This window comes from Ailuropoda melanoleuca, chromosome 4, assembly GCF_002007445.2.
Source record: "Ailuropoda melanoleuca isolate Jingjing chromosome 4, ASM200744v2, whole genome shotgun sequence".
Classification (NCBI taxonomy): domain Eukaryota; kingdom Metazoa; phylum Chordata; class Mammalia; order Carnivora; family Ursidae; genus Ailuropoda; species Ailuropoda melanoleuca.
The window spans coordinates 17009166-17033085 of NC_048221.1; the positions used below are offsets into that span (position 1 = coordinate 17009166).

The 23920-nt window shown below is 49.5% G+C and overlaps 1 protein-coding gene across 6 annotated transcripts in view; it reads right to left on the reverse strand.

Annotated features, from left to right (window-relative positions):
* Positions 1-17672: 17672 nt before the first annotated feature.
* Positions 17673-23920, reverse strand: part of CDC25A (cell division cycle 25A) — a 28736-nt gene continuing 22488 nt past the window's right edge. For all 6 annotated transcript variants that reach the window (XM_034658240.1, XM_034658243.1, XM_034658241.1 and 3 more), the window contains 5 exons: positions 23598-23660; positions 23404-23502; positions 21888-22018; positions 19832-19943; positions 17673-19629 (listed from right to left, as the gene is read on the reverse strand). In XM_034658240.1, coding sequence (XP_034514131.1) covers positions 19489-19629; positions 19832-19943; positions 21888-22018; positions 23404-23502; positions 23598-23660 — 546 coding nt within the window. In that variant the 3' untranslated portion in view covers positions 17673-19488. The remainder of the gene's footprint in view (positions 19630-19831; positions 19944-21887; positions 22019-23403; positions 23503-23597; positions 23661-23920) is intronic.

A 23920-nucleotide genomic window follows, 5' to 3' on the forward strand; every position in this document is an offset into this window, starting at 1 on the left:
GGTCCAGAGTGTGAATCCCAGCCCTGCCACCTACTAGCTGTGTGATGTTAGACAAGTTACTTAACATCTCTGGGCCTCAGTTTCCTCACTTATAAAATGGAAGTAGTCTTCTCCCAAGGTTACTGTGAAAATGAAGCCAAAGAATGTACGTGAAGTTCTTAGCTCATTAGATGATAATATGTGTGCAAAGAGTGGCATTTTTCTTCGTTTTACTTTTTTTAAAAGATTTTATTTATTTATTTGAGAGAGAGAGAGAGAACGTGCACAAGAGAGAGCGTGAGGGGAGGGGCAGAGGGAGAGGGAGAAGCAGACTTTCCACTGAACATGAAGCCTGACACAGGACTCGATCCCAGGACCCTGAGATCATGACCTGAGGCGAAGGCAGATGCTTAAACAACTGAGCCACCCAGGCGCCCCACATTTTATTTTTAATAAAGCATTTCCTGCGTGACTGCTATCCATTTGATCATCATTTGTTTGTTCATTTGTCCATTCAGTAGAAACTTTCAAGTGCCAACAGTGAGCCAGAATCTGTGAAATGCCCTATTAAAAAAAGAAAGTGGGGACACCTGGGTGGCTCAGTCGGTTAAGCGTCTGCCTTCAGCTCAGGTCATGATCTCAGGTCCTGGGATTGAGCCCCACGTCAGGCTTGCCATTCAGGGGAGAGTCTGCTTCTCCCTCTCCTTCTGTCCCTTCCCACCTGCTCGCTCTCTCTCTTGTTCTCTATCTCAAATAAATAAAATCTTAAAAAAATAAATCATAAAAAAAAAAAAGAAAAGAAAGAAAGTGAAGGGGCACCTGGGTGGCTCATTCAGTTGAGCATCCAACTCTTGGTTCAGGCCCCATGCTGGGCATGGAGCCTGCTTAAGAGCCTCTCTCCACCCTTCCCCACTCCCTCTCTAAAAAAAAAAAAGAACTTGAAAAGGATGAAGTGACAATTAGAAAAATAAGTGAAGATTTATAAGCGCTGGACCACTGTCAGAGCTCTTTTACACACATTGCCTTGTTTTACCCTCCCACATCCTTCAAGGTGAGAATAAGAAAACAGAGGCTCGGTTGCCTGGGTGGCAAAGCGGTTAAGAGTCTGCGTTCGGCTCAGGGCGTGATCCCGGCGTTATGGGATCGAGCCCCACATCAGGCTCTTCCGCTATGAGCCTGCTTCTTCCTCTCCCACTCCCCTGCTGTGTTCCCTCTCTCACTGGCTGTCTCTATCTCTGTTGAATGAATAAATAAATAAAATCTTAAAAAAAAGAAAAGAAAACAGAGGCTCTGGGGATGTGGCGATTTGCCCAAGATACCAACTAAAACGTGCCACAACAGACTTAAACTCAGGTCTTCAGATATTAAATGCAGTTGACTGTATAGGACACCTCACTGCCAGGACAGGGCAATTAATAAATGAGTAAGACGGGACCCCTCCCTGCAAGTCTCCACCACGGATGCTCCCAGAGCCCTGGACACCTCCCCTCATTGTAGTCTTTTCTGGGGCACCCTATTATATTTACCTGCTGTGACTCATCTCTGTATTCCAGGAGCCTTCCCAGAGCGAGGGATTGCATCCGGTGGACAGCGCCTGTGTCCATCAGAGTTCTTGGTTGGCAGCAAGGGAGTAGGACCCAGGCTGCGGCGGTGCCCAGCTGCCAAGAGGCTGAGAAAATGAGGGTCTAGCTTCCATCTGGAAGGGCGGGATTCAGAGCAGGACAGTGTTCGACGACTCTGGAAGCCAAAGAGAATGCCCGATGTTCTGTGTCCTGGCCTGATTCGGAATCTGGGTGGGTGGGGAGACTATATATATTTAGCCCCAGTTAAAGAGCAGAGAATCCTTCCAGCAGAGCCTCAGAGTCCCCTGTGGGGCTCAGAGCCAGGATCCCACACTTCCGATGGCCAAAGGGGTTCAGGTGGATTCCCAGCCAAGGAGGCCTCACTCTGCACAGACATAGAGACGCAAGTCTCTGGCCTTGCCCTCTCCAGGTGCATCAGCAGGATTCACTGGGATTTGGTCACCCGCAGGGGAGCGGGAGCCTCAGTACTTAGAGGCAGGGTATGGTTCCTGCGGGGGCACCAGCTCTGGGGGGAGTTCTCAAGTCTAACCTTGAGCATTCCAACCAACAGGGCCCTGCCCGAGCTGTGGGTTCCAGGGAACAATCCAGATTCCCATGCTCTGATACCCTAAAAAGCACACAAGCCCTCTCCCCACCCCAGTTTCTCTAAGGAAAACCATTGAGACCAGGGAAGAGCCAGAGAAACGGGAAAAGAATAAGAGAAATGGCAGTTCAGATAAATGCAAAATAATGGCAGGCACAAGCCGGGGAGAGAGAGCGCGGAGGGAGAGGTGATGAATGTTGCCCAGTGGAGTCCGGAGTCCGAGAAAGCTCTGGAGGAGGAGAGCTGACCCCAGTGAAAAGGACCGGCAGGAGTTTACCTCGTAAAGCAGGGGAGGGAAAGGTGTTTCGCACGAGGGAGCAGCATGTTCAGGGACAAAAAGCTTCGAGCAGGCAAGCTGCTGAGGAACACTGACAAGTTGGCTGGCTGGAGGCAGGAAGGGGGCAGGAAAGGCCAGTGGGGCAAAACGGAACAGGGGACCTGGCTGTGACCCTCAGACAGAGACCAAACTGCTTGGGATGTTGAGCGGTTTTGCATTTGAAAGGGAAATTGGCATTTGTGCTGAGAAATAAAGCTGTGTACGCAGAGGCCCAAGTCAGTGCCCAGTGGCTTCACGAGAGCATTTTCTCTCTGTCACACTATGTGCGCGTTTTACAGATGGGACCAGACATGGCCAGGGTTTTTCTACATCAGCAGCCCCATGTGAGCAGAGAGTGGGACAGAAGGGACCTTGGCGGAGCCAGACCACCCCCTGAGGGTGAGGACCTCCTCACAGGGAAGGAAGCAAGTTGTTTATTAAAGAATTCTCTCTGGGGCGCCTGGGTGGCTCAGTCGTTAAGTGTCTGCCCTCGGCTCAGGGTGTGATCTCGGAGTTCTGGGATCCAGCCCCACGTTGGGCTCTTCCACTGGGAGCCTGCTTCTTCCTCTCCCACTCCCCCTGCTTGTGTTCCCTCTCTCACTGGCTGTCTCTATCTCTCTGTCAAATAAATAAATGAAATCTTTAAAAAAAAAAAAAAAGAATTCTCTCTGGGGCACCTGAGTGGCTCAGTCAGTGGAGCGTGCAACTCTTGATCTCAGGGTTGTGAGTTTGAGCCCCTCTTTGAGTGTAGCAATTATATAAAAATAAAATCTTGGGGAGCCTGGGTGGCTCAGCCGGTTGAGCATCTGCCTTGGGCTGAGGTCATGATCCCAGAGTCCCAGGATCCAGCCCCACATCAAGCTCCTTGCTCAGCAGGGAGTCTGCTTCTCCTTGACTCTCCCACCTCATGCTCTCTCTCTCTCTAATAAACAAAATCTTTAAAATTTTTAAAAAATAAAATCTTAAAAAAAAATTCTCTCTTTTGATCTTAAGATCTGAAACCTGGGTCCCCTCTCTGGGCCACCACAGCACCACTCCAGGTCACTACACTCAACATTTCAAACAAGCCTCCTGGTAAGGAACCCCAGACTGAGGCTCTTTGGTGGTGAAGCCCACATGCCTGATGCTTGGCAGATGTTTAGTGATAGCTGTTGGATGAAGTTTTCTGTAAATAATGCTTTTGGCAGTCTCCTAGCCTTGGCCAACACCTTCAGGAAGTAACCCCGTCTCTCTGGTTCACCAAAGTCATGCAGAAAGGGAGGACCACCATGCACTTCGGTAATGCTCTCCAGGGCCAGAGTGCCCCCTCCGCATTCAGGGGAGTCAGGGAGGGAAGGCTTCCTGGAGTAAGAGAGGCCCAGGTGACCCCCAGGGAGAATGGGGCATGGGCTCGGGAGTGAGGACAGAGGCTGGTGGAAGTCACGTGGGGAAAGAATGTCAGCTTCTCACCTGCGGGCCATGTTTCCCCATCTGTGAAAGGCAGAGTCTCATACCTGCCTCAGCAGGCTTCTCCCACCTGGTGGGTGTCGGCAGAGGGTGGAGGAAGGAAAGAAAGCAGCCCTGGCTGAGCCAGCGTATGGACCTGGTCCTCCGCTGGGCGGACACTCCATCCCTCCTCACTGTGTGTCAGCCTAGCTGGTTAATCGTGGTGAGTCAGACCCTCCGTGCCTGTTTCCCCATCGACCAAGTGGACTCGATAATGACACTGACCTCACAGGGCTCCAGGAGGGCTTGGTGTGAGGTGATTTTTGGTGCTATCTTGATCTCATCTGCTGTTTTTCTCGCTGTATGGAGGGTAAGAGGTGAACCAGGTGCTGGACCTGCTGGGCTGCTAATCCTCACACCTGGAATTCTGGAGCACTTAGCTGCAACTGTTGTAAGTTCCTTGTATGTATCAAGTCATGTGAATTCCCAGACCGCCCTGCTATTACCCGCGTCTGGTCTCGCAGGTCATGAATCTGAGCCTTCCATCCCCCGTTCCCTTATTCGCTCAGTTGCCCACCGAATCCTGTGCTCACCAGGTGCCTGGTAGCCCGGCTTTGGGTCAGCCCACACCTGTCAACACACCCAGCCCTCCTGGGCCAGCCAGATGTCTGGGCAGGCCTTGGAGCTCCCAGGCCTGTCGCCGCACCCTGTCTCAGCCCCACCTGGCCACCTTCCCTGCCCTGCTGGGTAGCTCGGCGGTTGCCAGGGCCTGTCATTCCTCCCCTGCGCGCCCAGTTGTTTGGGTGCTGGCAAATGCCAGGCGGTGGGGAGCCGCAGCTCCTCCGCTGGCCCAGCTGCCCTCACCCTCAAGGTATGGGGTAGGCGTGGGGCATGGAGCAGGAGAGAGACAGGGTGTCTCCCAGGCTCAGGAGTGCTGAGACTGGATGGCAGCTGAATCACGGTGTTAACTCATCTGGAATTGGAACCCAGCTGGATTCAGGGAGAGACAGGGATGGCATCCTTGAAACCGAGTTCAGAGGTGCCCTCTGCTCAGGTGTGGGACGGTTTATGTTGCTCTTCAAACCTGAGTCAACTGGTCCCAACTTCTCCCCAGATTCTGAAGCATTCAGGGCCCACCATGAACCCAGGAAGGAGGGGGACAGCAAAGCTCCCCAGCATAATAAATTAGGAAATTAAGTCTCATGGGAATTCAGCAACGTCGCAGTTGCCCAGAGGGGCTCAAGCCCAAACACAGAACTGAAGGCCCAAGAGGGGTGGCCCGTCCCAGGCCTCAGAGAGCCAGCCAACCCCAGCCTCTGCCCTTCCCACCACCCCGTGCTGCCTTGTGTTGGAGGAAGGAGATGTCCTATGTGAAAGTACTTCTAACAGAGAAAGAAGACAAAAATAAGTAAAGAATGCTATCAAGGACCTTGGAAATAATCTCCCACCCATTCACGGAGCCCTGTGTTCCTTGGTGGGGTGGGCCCAGCATCTTGCAGAAAGGGGACAATGGGTCAGGCCTTAGGGCACTTTCCTTCTTCCAGACCCTCTTCTGTGGATCCTCACAGCCCCCTGCACACTCGGGGTATAGGCCCCTGGCTGCTTTCTCACCCTGGTGTTCCTGGAACTCCACCTGAACCCTGACCTGCGTGTCCCATTCACCTTCCTGTGGCCAGAGACCATGCCTTGACCGTGAGGCGGGGGTGCCCAGCAGCAGAGGTGAGAGGGCCTCAGAGGCTGGACCCTCACTTTCCTGTTTGGGCAGCAGCAGGAGTTACCAGGATGAAGCCTGCAAAATCCAGCACAAAGCTTTGCCCCAGTCACTCACTCTAAAGCTCCCCACCCAGGGCTTCCGGAACCCTCGCCCTTCCACTCGGCACCGGTCAGGTGCTCTCCGCAAGCAGGCTCAGCCGTGTGCGTCGCAGCAAGTGGCTTCAATGAGGAGAAAGTCAGGAATGGCCTGAGACTTCGAACCTGCTGTTAGCCAAGTAATCAGAAGCAACACACCCACCTTGCTGAGCCGGAATGTTCCCATCCAGAAAATGGGGGTAGGGGCGCCTGGGTGGCACAGCGGTTAAGCGTCTGCCTTCGGCTCAGGGCGTGATCCCGGCGTTGTGGGATCAAGCCCCACATCAGGCTCCTCTGCTATGAGCCTGCTTCTTCCTCTCCCACTCCCCCTGCTTGTGTTCCCTCTCTCGCTGGCTGTTTCTATCTCTGTCGAATAAATAAATAAAATCTTTAAAAAAAAAAATGGGGGTAAATACCATTCTATGAGACTCAAGTGAGACTGGATCCCTAGAAGAGAAACCAGCAGCCCCCAAATCAGCGCTCAGGAACCCAAGTCCCATGAGACTCTACATGGAGAAAAGGCTCCATGAGCAAACAGGTTTGGAAAAAGCTGTATCTTCTCCTGCAGTGTGTGCTGGCAGGTCAGGGATCCTGAAAAGGCGTGCCGTAAAGAAACCAGGTGGAAATTGTTTAAATCAGGGTTTCCCAGACTTGCCCCAGAAATCCTTTTTTTTTTTTTTTTTTAAAGAAGCTTTCCGCAGGGTCGTGTTCTGAGTGTCCTTTTGGCAAAGGTCAGATGGCCGTGGGGTTTGGAGAATGGCAACAATTTCACTTCTGTGAGAAGAGAGCGTTCAATTTAGGAGGAGGGTAGAGGCCTGGAACTTACGTGAGCCTTCCATGTGCTCCTGCCCTGAGGGCAGAAGTGGATCTGACATTGACAGGAGGAATGGCACTTTGACTGCACTGATTAAAGCGATGAAGGCTGGGGCACCTGGCTGGCTCCGTCGGAAGAGTATGCAACTCTTGACCTCGGGGTCGTGAGTTCGAGCCCTGTGTTGGGTGTAGAAAGCCCAAAAAGAAAAATAAACTTAAAAAAGAAATTTTAAAAATGTTAAAAGCTCTCCTGTATGATCGGCAATTTCACTTCTAGGAACTCATCCTGCATAAGTACTTCTGTTTAGAAGAACTTCTGTACAACAACTTCAACTGAAGCATCACTTCTAGAGAAAGAAAGTAAGAAAGAAAGGAAGAAAGAAGGAAAGGAAGAAGGAAAGAAAGAAAGGAAGAAAGAAAGGCATCCACCTCCAGGGGGCGTTAGGGTAATGACTGTCTGAACCTAGGTGCTTCAGTGAAAATGCAAGTCCCACTCACGTAAAAAAGAAATTTTTCTTCTGTTTCTCTCAGTGTACGTACACAGATACACAATATAATACATATTATAGTGTTTTTATGTTTATGAATAATGCTTCGGTGAACATTCTTGTATATAGATCTCATGTAGGTATTTATATAGGATAAATTTCTAGAAGTGAAATTCTATCAAAAAAACATTTTAGGGGCATCTGGGTGGCATAGCGGTTAAGCGTCTGCCTTCGGCTCAGGGCGTGATCCCGGCGTCATGGGATCGAGCCCCACATCAGGCTCCTCCGCTATGAGCCTGCTTCTTCCTCTCCCACTCCCCCTGCTTGTGTTCCCTCTCTCGCTGGCTGTCTCTATCTCTGTCGAATAAATAAATGAAGTCTTAAAAAAAAAAAAAACATTTTAGGGATGCCTGGGTGGCTCAGTCGGTTAAGAGTCTGCCTTTGGCTCAGGTCATGATCCCAGAGTCCTGGGATAGAGTCCCGCATCAGGCTTTCTGCTCATCGGGGCGTCTGTTTCTCCCTCTGCCCCTCACTCCACTCTCATGTTCTCTCTCACTCTCAAATAAATAAATAAAATATTAGAAAAAACAGAAAAACATTTTAAGGTGAATATACACAAACACAGAAAAATAGAAATATATGAGATTTATGTCTACATGTATTCCCTTCTGTATGTACACATATGTGTGCCTGTATGGATATAGATGACACTCCTCTTATGCATAGATCACGTGTATTTATATATTTATAAATGCACAGAAAAATGTCTGGAAAGGTAGGCTGCAAAGTTCACGGGGCAATCTCGTCAGAGGGACGGGGGATCAGGAAGAAGGGTGGGGAGTTCGGTGAGACTTAGGTGCATTTCCATATTGTTTTTTATTTTTTACAGTGACCATGCATGACTTTTGAAATTTTGAAAACTTTGGTTTTACATTGGGAGGAAAACCCACCAAAAGTAGGCTGAAGAGGACGGCTTCTGTTATGTACCCAACTTGAAGCCTTTGGTTTCCTGCAAAGGCCCGGATGTTGTTACGAACATGAGCACTGCACGACTGTTGGAGCCTCAGATTCACGGGCCTGTGGTTTCCAATAAAATCACTTTTTTTTTTTTGCTTGTTTATATTTTTAAAATACTGGCGATCACAGTAATGTATAATGTACCAATTAAAAAATATCTTAAAAGAGGGGCGCCTGGGTGCCACAGCAGTTAAGCGTCTGCCTTCGGCTCAGGGCGTGATCCCGACATTATGGGATCGAGCCCCACATCAGGCTCCTCTGCTGGGAGCCTGCTTCTTCCTCTCCCACTCCCCCTGCTTGTGTTCCCTCTCTCGCTGGCTGTCTCTATCTCTGTCAAATAAATAAATAAAATCTTTAAAAAAAAATCTTAAAAGAAAGATGTCAGAGCTATGTTCCTTAATCTGCCCGGTCTTTTCTCTGGAAACAACCCTTGTAATAACCTCCAGTGAATAGACTGGTGCAGATTCTCGGGAGGATTTTGTTGCTGGTGGTGTTGTTATTTCAGGGTTTTTTTTATTTTATTTTATTTTATTTTATTTTTTTTTAAAGATTTTATTTATTTATTCGACAGAGATACAGACAGCCAGCGAGAGAGGGAACACAAGCAGGGGGAGTGGGAGAGGAAGAAGCAGGCTCATAGCAGAGGAGCCTGATGTGGGGCTCGATCCCATAACGCCAGGATCACGCCCTGAGCCGAAGGCAGACGCTTAACCGCTGTGCCACCCAGGCGCCCCTCAGGGTTTTTTTTAATTTTTTTTTTTATTAGGTAGGCTCTACACCCAACATGGGGCTTGGACTCCCAACCCCAAGATCAAGAGTGGCATGCTCTACCAACTGGGCCAGCCAGGCGCCCCCAGATTCTTGGGAGGATTTTGAACGGCAGTATCCCAATGCCTTGGGGCACCCTCCACGTTAATTTGTCTGTTATTCATTCATTGTCCCTGGTCTCTAGGAGCACACGGCCTGGAAGGGACATGTGAGCAAGGGATGCCCACCTACCCTGTTCCCACCAGAATGAAGTGAGGGTCTGTTTGGACTTGCATCTGTACTATGTTTACCATTGTGCCCGCTCCCTGTCCCCTCTCACGTTACTGACCTTCTTTCTGGGATTCTTCCCCATGCTTTGGAAGGCTATCCTTTAGAAGTCCATCCAGTTCAGTTCTCTTGGGGTGGAACTCGTTATTTTTATTTATCGGTAATTCTTTTTATTTTACTCTCGCTCATGCAGGGTGGCTCTGCTGGTTGCACCGTCCTAGCTGGGAGAGACTTTCTGCATTTTGTGGGGAGCATTCTGCAGGCTTCAGTCTCCGACTGCTGCTGGTGACCTGCCACTAAGCTGTCCCTGTGGAAGGACTCCGGCCTTCTGGTCAACACATGCTCAAGATCCCATGTCTTTGCCATTCTGCCCACATTGTGTTCCCAGCTGTGGATTTCTTATTTACTCTGCTTAGGGTTTATGAGTTTCTTGATTTTGTGGATTCACGTTTTTCATCAGGTGTCCTTTCTTTAAAACTTGCCTTTCCTTCATTCTTTTTTCCTTTCCTTCTGGGACTCAGATGTGATGCAGTTAGACTTTCTTGTTCTGGTTTCTCTCTTTCCCCCTCTTTAGGCTCTCTTGATATGTATTACGAGTATATGTCTTACTGTTGCATTCTAAGTAATTTCTTAACATATTTCTCCAGTGAATTCTCTTCAGTTGGGTCTAATCTGTAGTTTAACCCATCAGTTGAGTTTTAGATTTCAGTAGTTATTCAGTTTTCTAAGAATAATGAGTTCTGGATGTTAATTAAGAAAGCCCCTAGTTATACAGTCGGCTCCCCAGATACGTGGATTTAGCTCATGTGTTTGTTTCCAGAGTAGGTTTGTAACTTTTTGGGCAACATTTGAATTTGCTTCAGGGACAGTTCTTGTCTCCAACCCCTAAGGCAACACACATGCCCATGTTTAAACAGTAATTTCAAAATAAACAATGATAGGACAGTGGCTATAAAGATGAGTTAAAAACAAAAATGAAAACCTGTGTGATCATTTATAATTCTGATTTGGTTTAAATGTTATTTATGTATTTATTTGTTTAAAATTTAAAACGTGAAACAGAGTACAAATTGCAAGGGTTTTTTTGTTTTGTTTCGTTTTTTTAAGTAGACTTTACACCCAGCCTGGAGCCCAATGCAGGGCTTGAACTCAGGACCCGGAGATCAAGACCTGAGCTGAGATCAAGAGTCAGAGGCTTAACTGACTGAGCCACTCAGGTGCCCCAGGGGTAATGTTTTTGATAGTGCAAGTCTTACCTTGTACTTGAACTATTTTACTGAATCTGCATATTAGCCTAAAACGGAAATTTATTTTTCACTGTTATTCTTTTTATTTATTATTTAATGGTTGGTATACTCTAACATTATTCATTATTGCAACAGGCCACTGTGTAAATGTACATTTAAAAAAATACATTAATGTAATTAAAATTTATCAACCCACCACCTTTCCCTTTTTTGACAGTAATATTTATTTTATTTTTTATTAAAAACTTTTTTGCTGGTTTGCTTAAAGTTCAATAAAACAGTAAAAAAAAAAAAAAAAGAATGAGCTCTGTGTAAAAAGAAGGGCATTTCTTGGAGGTGTCAGCAAAGGAGAGGACATGTGTGCAGGAATGGCACCGGAGTCCTGGGTTGGAGGGATGGGGGTGCTGCCCAGGCTTATCCCACATAGATGAGACCTGTATAACCCAGAGGAGTTAAGTGTTTTGCTCAAGGTCGCACAGCTAATTAGCAGTGAAGCCAGAATTGGAATGTAAGCCTTCTTATTTCTTGATTAGAGCCTTGCAATTGCTCGGGACCATCCAAGGCGGAAGGGTTTAGGCATTGAAAAGATAGAGATGATTCCCACCCTGTGTCATCCAAGATAAATCATGAATGAAATATAAAGAAACCCAACAAAAGAGAGGCTGGCTGGCTCAGTCGTGAAGTGTGCGACTCTTGATCTCAGCGTTGTGAACTCAAACCCCTCGTTGGGTGTAGAGATTACTTAAAAATAATAAAATCTAAAGGAAAGAAGGAAAGGAAAGGAAAGGAAAGGAAAGGAAAGGAAAGGAAAGGAAAGGAAAGGAAAGGAAAGGAAGATAGAAAGAAAAAGAAAACCCAACAAAGATCTGGCGTCTTTCCATGCTGACCAGTTTACTGTATTTATTAAAAATACACACTAATGGCAGGGCGCCTGGCTAGCTAAATTGGTAGAGCATGCAACGCTTAACCTTGGGGTGTGAGTTCCAGCCCGGTGGGGGTGTAGAGATTATTTAAAAACAAACAAGCAAGCAAAAAAACACTGATGGGGGCACCTGGACGGCTCAGTTGTTAGAGCACGTGACTCAATCTCAGGGTCTTGAGTTCAAGCCCCACATTGGGCGTGGAGCCCACTTGAAAGAAAGAAATAAAAATAAATAAATAGCTAATTAAAAAAAATACACACACACACACACACACACACACTGACAATCCACCCTCATCCTTCCTTTTTGTTTCCTCTTTTGGTGCTCCTGCTTTAGGGTGCGTGAAGCACACGCTTGAACAAGCCTTTGGGAACTGCAGCCCGAGCGAGGAAAAGCCGCAACTTTGCCGGCACTCAGGGCAGGCGAAATGCCCTTAAACGCAGCCGGAAGTCAGGGTGGGGTCGGGAGCTGCGGCAGAGACCCCAGCTCCTCCCAGTTACTGGTTCCAGGGAAGGGAAGCTGGCAGGCGGAGGCCTGGGAGGCCAGGCTGGGGCACTATCGCCATCTGGTGGCACACCCCGGGCATGGCCGTGGTCGCGGCGGCCAGCCCAGCGGGGCGAACGAGAACAAAGGACGCCTGTGGGTGGAGACGTCAGGCTGGGCGATCGGCCTCTGCCGGAGGAGCTGACCCGCTCTAGCCATCGCTGCAAGGGGCTGCCTCCTGGAAGGGGTGCGCTCCCTGACCTGGGAGTGTGCAAGCAGGGAGCCCTGGACTGAACTTTACACGACTTGGAGGCATCATCACTTACTTGCTAATCTGAGTGGCCTCTAAATCTAAGGCCTTAAAATCTTAGATTCGTCACGGTCATCCCCCCCTTCCAACCCTCCCGCCAGGTCACAGCCACAGGGAGGCTGAGAACGGCCCGAGATCACCCCGTTCGCCCCTGACGCTGTTCCGGCCTCGCTCCTCGCCGCTCCTCCGCCTCCAGCCCCGTGTGGGCAGCCTTTGTTCAGCAAGGTCGTCGGGCGGCCGCGTTCCGGCCCCAGCCCGCAGAGCTTTATCTCTCGGGCCTTCCTGCAGCACCGCCCCGTGGCTCCACTCCCCTTCCCCGACCCGTCCCTGTCCCTGTCAGCCTGCCCTCCCGCCTCTCACTGCTTCCCTGAGGCTCTCGTCCCCCCAACCACCGGGGACCTCCCTCCTACACCTGAACATCCAATGCCAATTGGGGGCCTAGGACAAGTTGCTGTCACCACCCTGGATATTTCTCCAGGGCAGTTCCCTCCCATTCATCCCCTGACCACCCAGGCATCTGGACAGTCCACACCTGCCCTGTCCCCACAGGAGCCGAGCACAGAAGTCCTCTCCTCTTAAACTTTCCTTTTGAAATAATTTCATACTTACAGAAAAGTTGCAAAAATAGTACAAAGGACTCCCTTAGACCCTTTATCAAGAGTCATTGACTTTGGGGGCGCCTGGCTGCATCAGTTGGTAGGGCATGCAACACTTGATCTCCGGGTGGGAGCTCCAGCCCCACGCTGGGCCTAGAGTTGACTTTAAAAAAAGTCATTGATTGTTCATATTTGTCCCGTTTGCTTTCTCTTCTGTGTATCTCTCTTGCACACACACATTCACATCTTTTTGTTATTATTATTAAACCAGTTGGAAGTAAGTTATATCACAGTCCTTTACCATTTTTTATTTTTATTTATTTATTTTTTTAGAGAGAGAGAGAGCTAGCGAGCCCGGGTGTGACGGGGCAGAAGGAGAGGGAGAGAATCTTGAGCAGGCTCCCCACCCGGTGTGGGGCCTCACACTGGGCTTGATCTCAAGACCCTGAGATCATGACCTGAGCCGAAATCAAGAGTCTGGCATTTAACCGACTGAGCCATCCAGGTTCCCCTATTTTTTTTAAGTAGGCTCCAAACCCAAGGTGAGATTTGAACTCACCTTGAGATCTAGAGCCCCGTGCCCCACCAGTTGAGTCAGCCAGGAGCTCTCCTATGTCATAGTCCTTTACCTTAACTGCAGTGCTATTTCCTGAGAATAAGAATATCCTTAGATAATTATGGAATTCAGAAACTTTAAACACGGAGGCACTCTTTTAACCTTAATCACCAGTCTGTATTGCAATTGTGTGAATTGTCCCCAAAATGTCCTTTACAGCACTTTCTTTTTGTTTGGGTCCAGGATCCCATATTTCATTTAGTTGTCAGGTCTCTTGAGTCTCCTTGAATCTGGAACGGGTTCCTCAGCCCCTCTGTCATGTGTGACGCTGACATTTATGAAGAATATAGGCCAGCAGCTTATAAAGTTCCTCAACGCAGACATTTCCTTTCCTCCTATATTTTTTGCTCCAAGTGCCAACGGTCCACCCAGTCCCTCAGGTGAGGAGCTAGGATGGTGGTCTCTCCCTCCCCTTACTACCATCCACCCGCCACCAGGTCCTAGGGCTCAGCGCCCTGGTGTCCCAGGCCTACAGCTTCCCCTGGGGCTGTGCGCTCACCACTCCTCAGGAGCCCCCCTCAGCCACCGCTGCATCACACCAGCTGGGTTCCCCAAGCGTGGACCAAGCAGCTTGTTAGAAAGGCAGAGTTTGGGGCGCCTGGGTGGCACAGCGGTTAAGCGTCTGCCTTCGGCTCAGGGTGTGATCCCAGAGTCCTGGGATCAAACCCCACATCAGGCTCCTCCGCTATGAGCCTGCTTCTTCCTCTCCCACTCCCCCTGCTTGTGTTCCCTCTCTCGCTGGCTGTCTCTATCTCTGTCGAATAAATAAATAAAATCTTTAAAAAAAAAAAAAAGGCAGAGTCGCTTGGCACCTAACTGGCTCAGTCAGGAGAACCTGCGACTCTTGATCTCTGGGTCCAGAAAATGCAGACTCTCAGGCCCCAGCTCAGGCCTATGGAGCCAGATTCTGGGTTTTAACGAGTTCCCCAGGTGTGACTTCTGCTCCGTTACATTTGAGGTGTCCTGCTCTCCACACACTCCTCAGCCCCAAATCCAAGGTTTTTGGTGTCCCCCTGCACCACCCTCGCCCTCCCAAGCTTGTCCCCTACCTCATCGACATTCAGGAATGCGTGCTGTTCCACCCTTCTATTCCTTCTTGCCGGAATGCCCGCTCTCCCCAGACTTCTGCTCAGGAACAGGCTTGCGCCTCAGCTCCTGGGTGGTGTGCTTCCTTCCCTCCCTCTTGGCCACTCTTTGCTCTACCCCCGTCTCGATCCTGGCTTCTCTTCCGCGGAACTGTCACCCCCATGTGCTCCCGGGCTTGAAGGGACTGTTTCTCCCACGAGTTGGTGAGCTCCTCGAGGAAGGCCTGCCTGTTACACATCTCATCCTCAGCGTCTCCCTCGCACCACTGAAATGTTTGTTGAACGAGCCCGTGAAAGAAGCAGCTCTTCTGGGTGCCCTTCTTCCCAGCGGATCTGAAGTGGGTATTGGGGCATCCAAACACCTGAGTCACAGAATGTCAGGACAGGGGTAGCCGGAGTGGAACTTTTACTTCAAACGCCCTTTGTTATCTCTGAGGAAAGGCACCAGGGAGAGAGAAGTGACTTCCTTCCTGCAGGTTCCTCGGCTGGAGAGGTGTGGCCTGTGAGTCATCACTGACTCAGGCTTTGCCCTCCCTGGAGCCAAGGGCCCTTACGCTGTTTGGTGTGAGAAACAGAATCATAAAAACCAAAGTGAGGGTCGCCTGGGTGGCTCAGTCAGTGAGGTGTCAACTTTTGGTTTGGGCTAGGGTCGTGATCTCAGAGTCGTGGGATCAAGCCTTGCATCGGGCTCAGCGCTCAGCACAGAGTCAGCTTGGGATTCTCTTCCTCCCCCTCTGCCCCTCCCCATGTGCACACACTCTCAAATACATAAATAAAATCTTAAAAAAAAACAACAAAAACAAAAATCCAAAGTAAGATGCAGAAGAATGTGCACAAAATGGAGATATTTATGCATTTTTAAAACATGAAAAGCAATTCTATGTCTGCTTGCTTGGGAAACAGTCACAATGCCAACGGTAGCAGTTCCCTTGGAGGGAATGGGTGAGACTGGACAGTTTACCATTAAGCTCGAATCACAAACCTCAAGCTTGAGTCACATGCTCGACTGACTGAGCCAGCCAGCTGCCCCCGAACTTAGACATTTTTCATTGGAACCAAGGGATGATGGCTTGCACACAACAGTTGCCCCTAATTTTTTTTTTAGTGAGTTGTCTTACCCAAGATTCTCAGGTAACTAACTCTCAACCAAACTTCCAAGCAAGGCTCGGAGGGTAGGGTACATTCTAGAAATAGAATTCTGCCTGTTATTGGAGCATCAGATGAACATAGGGAAAGGCTGGGGTTTTATCTTAGCACACGGGCTAGAGTTCAAGTTTAATGTTATAGCCAATGAGGAGCCATTAAACTCTCCAGTACGAATGGGCTGACCTAATTAGACGTTTAGCAAGTTGACTGTGGCAACAACAGGCTAAACCAAAAGGCCAGCTGGCTTTTGCAATAATCCAGGTAAATGTTACCTGCTCAGAGCAAATTTAAAGAGCAAAGTCAGGGAGGAACGAGGAAGAGAAAACTGGCTCTGTGTAGATGTTGTCGAAGCTTTGTAATGGGCAGAAAAGGGGTTCATTATTTTGTTTGGAGTCCTCCATGATTAAAAAAAGCCAATTTCTTGTCGAGATCATATACACTTACATGACAAATGAGTCAAATCCTAATTACAAGAATGGATACTCGGGATAAAGTTTTTCATACGTGAACTAGAAACGTACCGTCCTCTCAAATAATTTGGGTAAAGAAGATGGGTTCAAGGAAAGCAGTAGAGTCTGGAAACAAATCTTGAAGTTTTAAACTATTCTGAAAAATGGAGAGGAAGTAGCATATCCAAATTAACATTTTATATGTGCTTTTATTGTTTTCAAGGTTTTTTGTTTTTTTTTTTTTTTTTTTTTTTAGTATTCCCTACACCCAAGATGGGGCTCAAACTCACGACCCCGAGGTCAAGTCGCATGACCTTCCATGGGAGCCAGCCAGGTGCCTCTTACACGGTTGTGTTGTTTTTTTTTAAAGATTTATTTTAGAGAGACAGAGAGAGCGAGAGTGAACACACAAGCAGGGGGCGTGGCAGAGGGAGAGAGAGAAGGCTCCCTGGAGAGCAGGGAGCCTAATGTGGGGCTCAATCCCAAGACTCTGGGATCATGACCCGAGTGGTAGGCAGATGCTTAACCGACTGACCCACCCAGGTGCCCCTTTACATGTGCTTTTAAATAAGTACAGATAATATTCATTATAAGTAGAGATTAACTACTTCCACATCAAACCTGAAGTTTACGTGGTCCAATTATTCAAAACTTTTAAATCTTCTCGCTAGGAATATGGACTGTCTTAGGGAAGGTATTGTAATATGGGAGGCATTAAAGAGTACGGCCATCGGATTTTATTTGCAGTTGAAAATCATCTCTATATATACTCTGTGCACTCATTCAAACATACAGTATGACAGAAGTTGAGTGGAGGGAAGGGTGGGGATGCTTAAGATACCCAGTGTTTCTTTGGAAGGGCTTAAAAAAGACAAAAATGGGAGAGTAACTGGGATGTGCGGTGAAAGAGCTCGGGTGCCTTTGGTACTCTGGGCGCTTGTTCTCTCCTGTCTTCCCAACCTATAAACACACAACTATACTGGAAGTCGGGATTCCTTTCCTCATGCACGGTCTTACAATATCAAAACAGCTTAAATAATCTCTATTATAGATGCAAACAGAAGGGAATCAATGTCTAAACGAAGCTTGACTTGAGGTGGGACCAAGGGTGAAATAGTTTAGGTTTTCACATTTGCTACACGTTTAGGCAAGATTCGTGTGTGGGCCCACGACTTACACCACCTGTCCTATTTCCTTCTGTGGTGTCCTGAGTACAACTGAAACTCCCCTTTTAGGATCCTTCCTTTGGACTGTTGCTTCATTGATATGAATTAATAGATCTTGTAAAGAAATGTTAGTGGGTTGGGTAAGCTTTTTATTTTTTTTAGATTATTTATTTGTTTGAAAAAGAGAGAGAGCATGAGCAGGGAGGAGGAGCAAAGGGAGAGAGAAGCAGGCTCTCCATGGAGCAGGGAGCCTGATGCAGGACTTGATCTCAGGACCCTGAGATCATGACCCAAGCCAAAGGCAGACACCTTACCCACTGAGCCACACAGATGCCTGGTCTGGGTAAGCTTTTGATGTCCCTATTTCATCTTGCAAATCAATCTGAATGACAAGTTTTTGAAGTCAGGGTAGTAACTAGAGGTCATTCTGGCCATCCCTGAAGCCATGCTACATGGGAGCCCTTTGGCCTCTCGAGGAAATATGGCCACCCCTCCCCCACATGGTCCCAGAACCTTAAGGGGAAACACAATTCTCTTAAATCCATCAAGGACTAGGCAGAGAGCATGAGTTCAGATTGTTTTTATTTTCAGAGCCTGCAACTGTTGGTCAGCAATATGAGCTAAGCTGGTCCAATCTGAAGGCCATCCCACCTCCCTTTCCAGGCATCCAACCAATAGAATCCCTACAAACAAGATTAGAGACCAATTGAGATGTGTCTCAATGTATGGTGAGAGGGGGAAGAGGCCTTCCTCTTTCTTCCTGTTCCCCTCCTCTCCGCTTGCTTTTTCTAACAAGATTGTTTTATAGCCAAATGCAACTCAAACCCATAACAGCAACAAGCCATCTCCGGTACCATTGCTTCCCTCTCTACCTCCTGAGGCGGAAGGGAAGTAAGAGGGGAGACTGGCTCGTGTTTAAGAAAAAGTTGGCTACACCCCAGTGGAGCAAAGATGGTGAGGAGGCTGATGCCTGTGGGTGGGGATGCGCAGGAATCAAATAGGCCTGTCCAGAATCAACCAAGTCAGCCCCAGCTCCTTGCATAGTAGCTGTTCCTTTGAGACCCCCATTTCCACGGGGTTAGATAAGGGGGTAACTAGTGATGATCCATCACTCCCTGTCCCTCAAATTCAAACATGATAAACTCAGAAAGTTTCACCTTCGAAATCCACCACACTGCCTCCTGAGAAACACATTCGATACAGTCGTCTGTATGCCAGCACCCACACCCCTCTCCTCACGCCCAGGGCTTCCAGCCCCTCTTCACCCTTGGGTGGCCCAGCCAACACTGATTTGATACTCCTTGACTCATACAATGACTATTTTTAGAAAATCAAAAGCTATTCAAGAGTATCAGGTAATAGAAGACACTCAGTGTACACTCCCCTCCCCCATCCCGTAGAGCCCCCCCCGCCCCCCCTACTCTAGGACACCTACACTACCACATTCCAACAGTGACCTGGGGGTGGCCCAATGGAAGCTGCCCGAAGTGCTTTCCTGACTGGGACTCCTATGCCAGCCAGCGTCCCAGGGAACCGGGGTGAGGGAGAGCAGGGTCACCCCCCCCACAGATCTCAGTGGCCTTCGAGGTAGGTCTGGGAGGTTTAGCTTATGTCCTGTAGCCAAGCCTGAGTCCAGCGCCTGCTCCTACCAGTACCTCAGTCCTTGGCTCTAAATAGCAGCAGCCCCAGTACCACAGTGCCTCCTGGGGGTGACCGAGCTCCTAGCTCTGTCCCTCAACACAAGTTTGCCTCTTCTCCCCCATTCTTTTTTTTAAAAGCAGAGGTAGTCCCTGGGATGATAAAACCCTACCCAGAATGGCAGTATTATGATTTAAAGAAGCAGTTAAATAAAAGTCTCCAGGAGTTATTTAAAAAAAAAAAAATTAAAGTGATTGATGAAGTTGAATAAATTAAAGATACGGGTTATCCCACCAAGACCATTCCCTTCCCAGGCTGTCTTTGGTATTTGGCCAGCAGCATTTCCGCTTCCGTTACTTCTCTCCCACTCTCCTACTCCTCCCCTCGGGAGAGGACAGTGCTCAGCAAGGCCCCAGGTGGTCTGTCCGGCAGCAGGGACGGGGTGGGGGTGAGAAGTCAGAACTTCGTGACTCTGTGCTCAGAACAGTGCTGTGGCAAGTGGCGGCCTTGGCAGCCAGGCCCGAGGCAGAAGGAGAACGTCTTACAGGGACGAAAGTGGCGCGGCCAGCAGGACTCTCCAAGCCCAGAAGCGTGGGCACAGGGGAAGGCGCGGCAGCCCCAGGTGCCCTCTCCGCAGGTCATGCACGCGGTTGGCCCCCTTGCTCCAGCTTCTCTGCAGCAAAGAGGGAAGGGGGAGGTGCGGAGGGAGGCTCAGAGGCTGCTGCTGTCGGTGCCGCCGCCCTCACAGCTTCTTCAGACGGCTGTACATCTCCCTTTTGCTCTTTTCCCCGGCCCAGGTCCGGCTCTTGGTGCGGAACTTCTTCAGGTCTTCTTTGAAGTCCTCGTGGTGCATGGGCCGGTAGCCGGGGGGCTCACAGTGAGACTGCACACGGGAGAGGACGAGATGAGGGGCCCATGCCTCACGCGCGGAAGCCGGCTCCCCCCATCTGGGCTCGCAAGGCTGGGCCCTTCTCGGCGCAGGGCAGGTCCCCAGACCCTGGACGAGACAGCCATGACCCCCAGACAGATCGGACTGTCCAACCTGGGTGAGCGGGGCGCCGTGCTCTCCAGAGATTTCTCCTTACCTGGCATTTCAGGAAGAACTCCTTGTACCCGCCCTTCAGGACATACAGCTCGGGGTAGTGCAGCTTGGGGTACTCGTTACCAAGCCGATCTCGCTCTCTCACATACCGGCACCTATCAAGGAGCAGGCGGGCCAAAGCAAGGTGAGCTCTTCCAATAGAGCAACGCCAGACCACACGGGGGGCGGGGCCGGTGGGAGAGCTGCTCACACACGGCCTCCGGTCATTCTCGGAGACGGTCCGTGTTGAGCTGTGAGTTCCCGGCCACACGCGATCTTTAGGAAGATCACAGGTAGTGGAAGGGTCTCTCTCCAATGGTCCTTCCTCCAAGTTAAAGAGTCCTACCCTCCGGCCCCCGCCCAGCATCCTCCCTGCCACCACCGGCACCCATGTGAAGCGACTGCTTCTGAGCCAGCTTCCCACTGCAGTCTCCACCCTTGGCACACCGCTCCCCCCCAGCCCCCTCCACCACCGGGGTCCCTCCCTGACTTCCTATGTAAGCCGGCAGCTTTCTTCCTGTGGCTTTTAAATAGGCCGAGCTGGCTCTGGCCTCAGGGCACCTACTTATACCCTCTGCTTGGACTGAATACCGAATACTCTTACTAATAACCTCACCTGGCCAGGGCTCCTGACCTCCCAGTCCCTGGTACAAAAGCCAGTCCTTACAGTGGCCCACTGCGTGGTACCCCACCCCCACTCCTCTCCTCCTCTCTCTACTCCAGCCACTTCGGCCCCCTTGCTGTTCCTGCAACCTGCCTGGGAGCACCCACCTCTCATCTTATTTGTCTCCAAAGCGCCTTCTAACACACTGAATGGTTGACTTATTTTTTATCAGTATTTGTCTACTCCCGCCCACTCGGAAATGCAAGCTGTGTGAAGGCAGGGGTTTTGGTTCTCCTACATTTTGCTGTTCCCCGCGGTAAGCAGAACACTATCTAGCACGTGAGCGTCAACCTGAGCCTGAATGAGTAATCCCACTCGGGAAGGAACTGAGTCCTTGCTCAAATCCTACCTCTTCCTGTGGTCATGGTTTTGTGCTAAATGCAGGGCAAGTCCCTGTCCTTGGGAGGCAGGTTGGGGGACAAGTTCCCACTGCAGGTGTCTGTGTGCTAATGCAGCAAAACAGCAGCTGTTGCTGAAGTCAGGTGAAGCACACGCAGGCAAACGGCCTGACCTTTTTTTTTTAAAGATTTATTTATTTAGGGGCATCTGGGCGGCTCAGTCAGTTAAGTGTCTGCCTTTGGCGCAGGTCATGATCTCAGGGTCCTGAGATCGAGGCCCGCATTGGGTACCCTGCTCAGTGGGGAGTTTGCTTCTCCCTCTCCCGCCTCCCCAGTCCTGCGCAAGCTCTCTCTCAAATAAATAAATTTAAAAAAAGTTTTTTTAAGAGATTTATTTTTTTGAGTGAGTATATGTGTGGTGTGAGGGGGCCCGGCAGAGGCAGGGAGATAATCTCAAGCAGACTCCCCACTGAGCGTGGAGCCCAACACAGGGTTGATCTCATGACCCTGAGAACATGACTTGAGCCAAAAGTTGGACTTTTAACCGACGGCGCCACCCAAGCGCCCCCATGTGACCTGACTTTTGAACTGGTTCAAAATGAAAAGGCTGCGCCAGGATCCAGGCCTGTGGGCCTATGAAAAGTCTACCTTGGCCCACCCCAGTCAAAACCGCACCCCACCCTCTCCCTAGCTGTCCCTCTGTTCTCCCGGCACAGACCACACTAGCATCAGAGACGGGCCCGGCTGGAGAAGGCCCAAAGCCCTTGGCAACAGAAACTGCTAGGTCAAGGCTATAAAAACACCACACTCAAGGAAGCTGTTCATCAAATCAAATGACTGCTTAATAGTTAAGAATTTGGGAAAACATCTGCTACGCATGCATCTGAACTTTCACAAGAGCAAACATTTACATGTTTGCACGCTAAGGTATGGAAATGACTTGGGAGGTGAGAGGGTGCGCGTCGTGCTGAAGCACACCGAGTGTGAGCCGCCCCCCGCCACACCCCCCCAGTTACCATGGGCCCGTGCCCCACGGCCCAGCGGCACGCAGCACTCACATGCGAGGGCCTCGCTCGGAAGAGAACTCGCAGTGGAACACGACAATGACGCGCTTGCCATCAGTAGGTACGATAGGCTTCTTGAGCAAGAAGTCCTCAACCTCCTCTTCCATGTGCAAGTTCACCGCACCCTGTGGGGACACCAGAGACTCTAGGCACCTGTGTGTGCCATCCTTGCCGACAGGGACTCTGAGAGTCATCTTTATTTTTTTTATTTTTTAAATATTTTATTTATTTATTCGACAGAGATAGAGACAGCCAGCGAGAGAGGGAACACAAGCAGGGGGAGGTGGGAGAGGAAGAAGCAGGCTCATAGCAGAGAAGCCTGATGTGGGGCTCGATCCCAGAATGCCGGGATCCCGCCCTGAGCCGAAGGCAGACGCTTAACCGCTGAGCCACCCAGGCGCCCCTGAGATAATACTTTTTTCTTAAAGATTTTATTTATTTATTTGACAGAGATAGAGACAGCCAGCGAGAGAGGGAACACAAGCAGGGGGAGTGGGAGAGGAAGAAGCAGGCTCATAGCAGAAGAGCCCGATGTGGGGCTATCCCATAACGCCGGGATCACGCCCTGAGCCGAAGGCAGACGCTTAACCGCTGTGCCACCCAGGCGCCCCTGAGAGTCATCTTTAATTGGGCACCTCATCTTCTGTTATGACTATGGGGACATGACTGGTATTTAGGAGTCTGGGACTTTCAAAAGCCGCGGAGACTGCAGCAAACACTAATGTTGTATTTAATGTACCCCTTTACTATATTTTAATAGTATTTTATTGGTTAAAGTTGGCACAACCAGTTACTTTCTTCCTGGGAAACTGTGTCCTAACACCCGCCCTGCACCCTGCAGCTTAATTCAACTACAGACTCGGAGGCATCACTAAGCCTGGTATAGGAATCAGGGAGTACCACCTAGAAATGCCCTTGACGGTGACAGTGTGAGGCCTACAATGTGGTGGAGTAGTGTAGGCCAGGGAATGTTCTTCAGTGCACCAGGAATCAACGCCTCTTTTAAAAAATTCTCATAACCAGCATGTGAGCTAGTGAGCAGCCAGGTGTCACCACCCACCCCCTTTATTTTACTTTTTATTTATTTTTTTAAAGTAGGCTCCACGCCCAGTGTGGAGCCCAATGCAGGGATTGAACTCACCACCCTGAGATCAAGACCTGAGCTGAGATCAAGAGTGGACATGTATCCAACTAAGCCACCCAGCACCCTAACCACCCCTCCACCTTTTCAAATCACACATCCCTGGGGCATCTGGGTGGCTCAGTCGGTTAAGTGTCTGCCTTTGGCTCAGGTCATGATCCCAGGGTCCTGGGATGGAATCCTGCATCAGGCTCCCTGCTCAGCGGAGAGCCTGCTTCTCCCTCTCCCTCTGCTTGTGCTCTCTCTCTCTCTCAAATAAATAAAATCTTAAAAAGAAAAAGAAAAAGAAAAAAAAATCACAGATCCTGTCAGGGCTCCTTCTATGCCTCCCACGACAGCAGGACTCGCCAGCAAGCCTCAGGAACATACCTTGATGTGGCCACCCTCATATTCATATGGGTATCGGCAGTCAATGATAACAAATTCTTTAATGAGGTTGGCAAATTTGCCATTTAAAACAGATGCCATCTGTGGACAGAAAGCCCAAGAGAATCAACTTTGGCTGCCAGGAACAACTAGATTCAAATATCGCAGGGGTGGCAGGATCCAAAAAGGTGACTTACAATTTCTGGAGAGATGTATTTTAAATCCTGATGCTTCCCAGCAACTGTATGAAAGAGATAACCCTGTAAAAAAAATTTAAAAGATACTTAGCAAGTCTCGAGTCCTGTAAATGTGAGATTTATACCGCTAGCCCACCTGGTAAAAGGCAGCTTTACACGCAAACCTTAAAAGAACCGTCTGGCTACTCCTCTAGGCCCTTCATGAACACCCGGACATCTCATCTTCACACAAACCTATAAGGCACATCATCTTCATTCTTGAATGTGAAGCTGGGCACCCTATCCAAGGTCAGCTAGCTAGTAAGCCAGATGTAACTACAGAA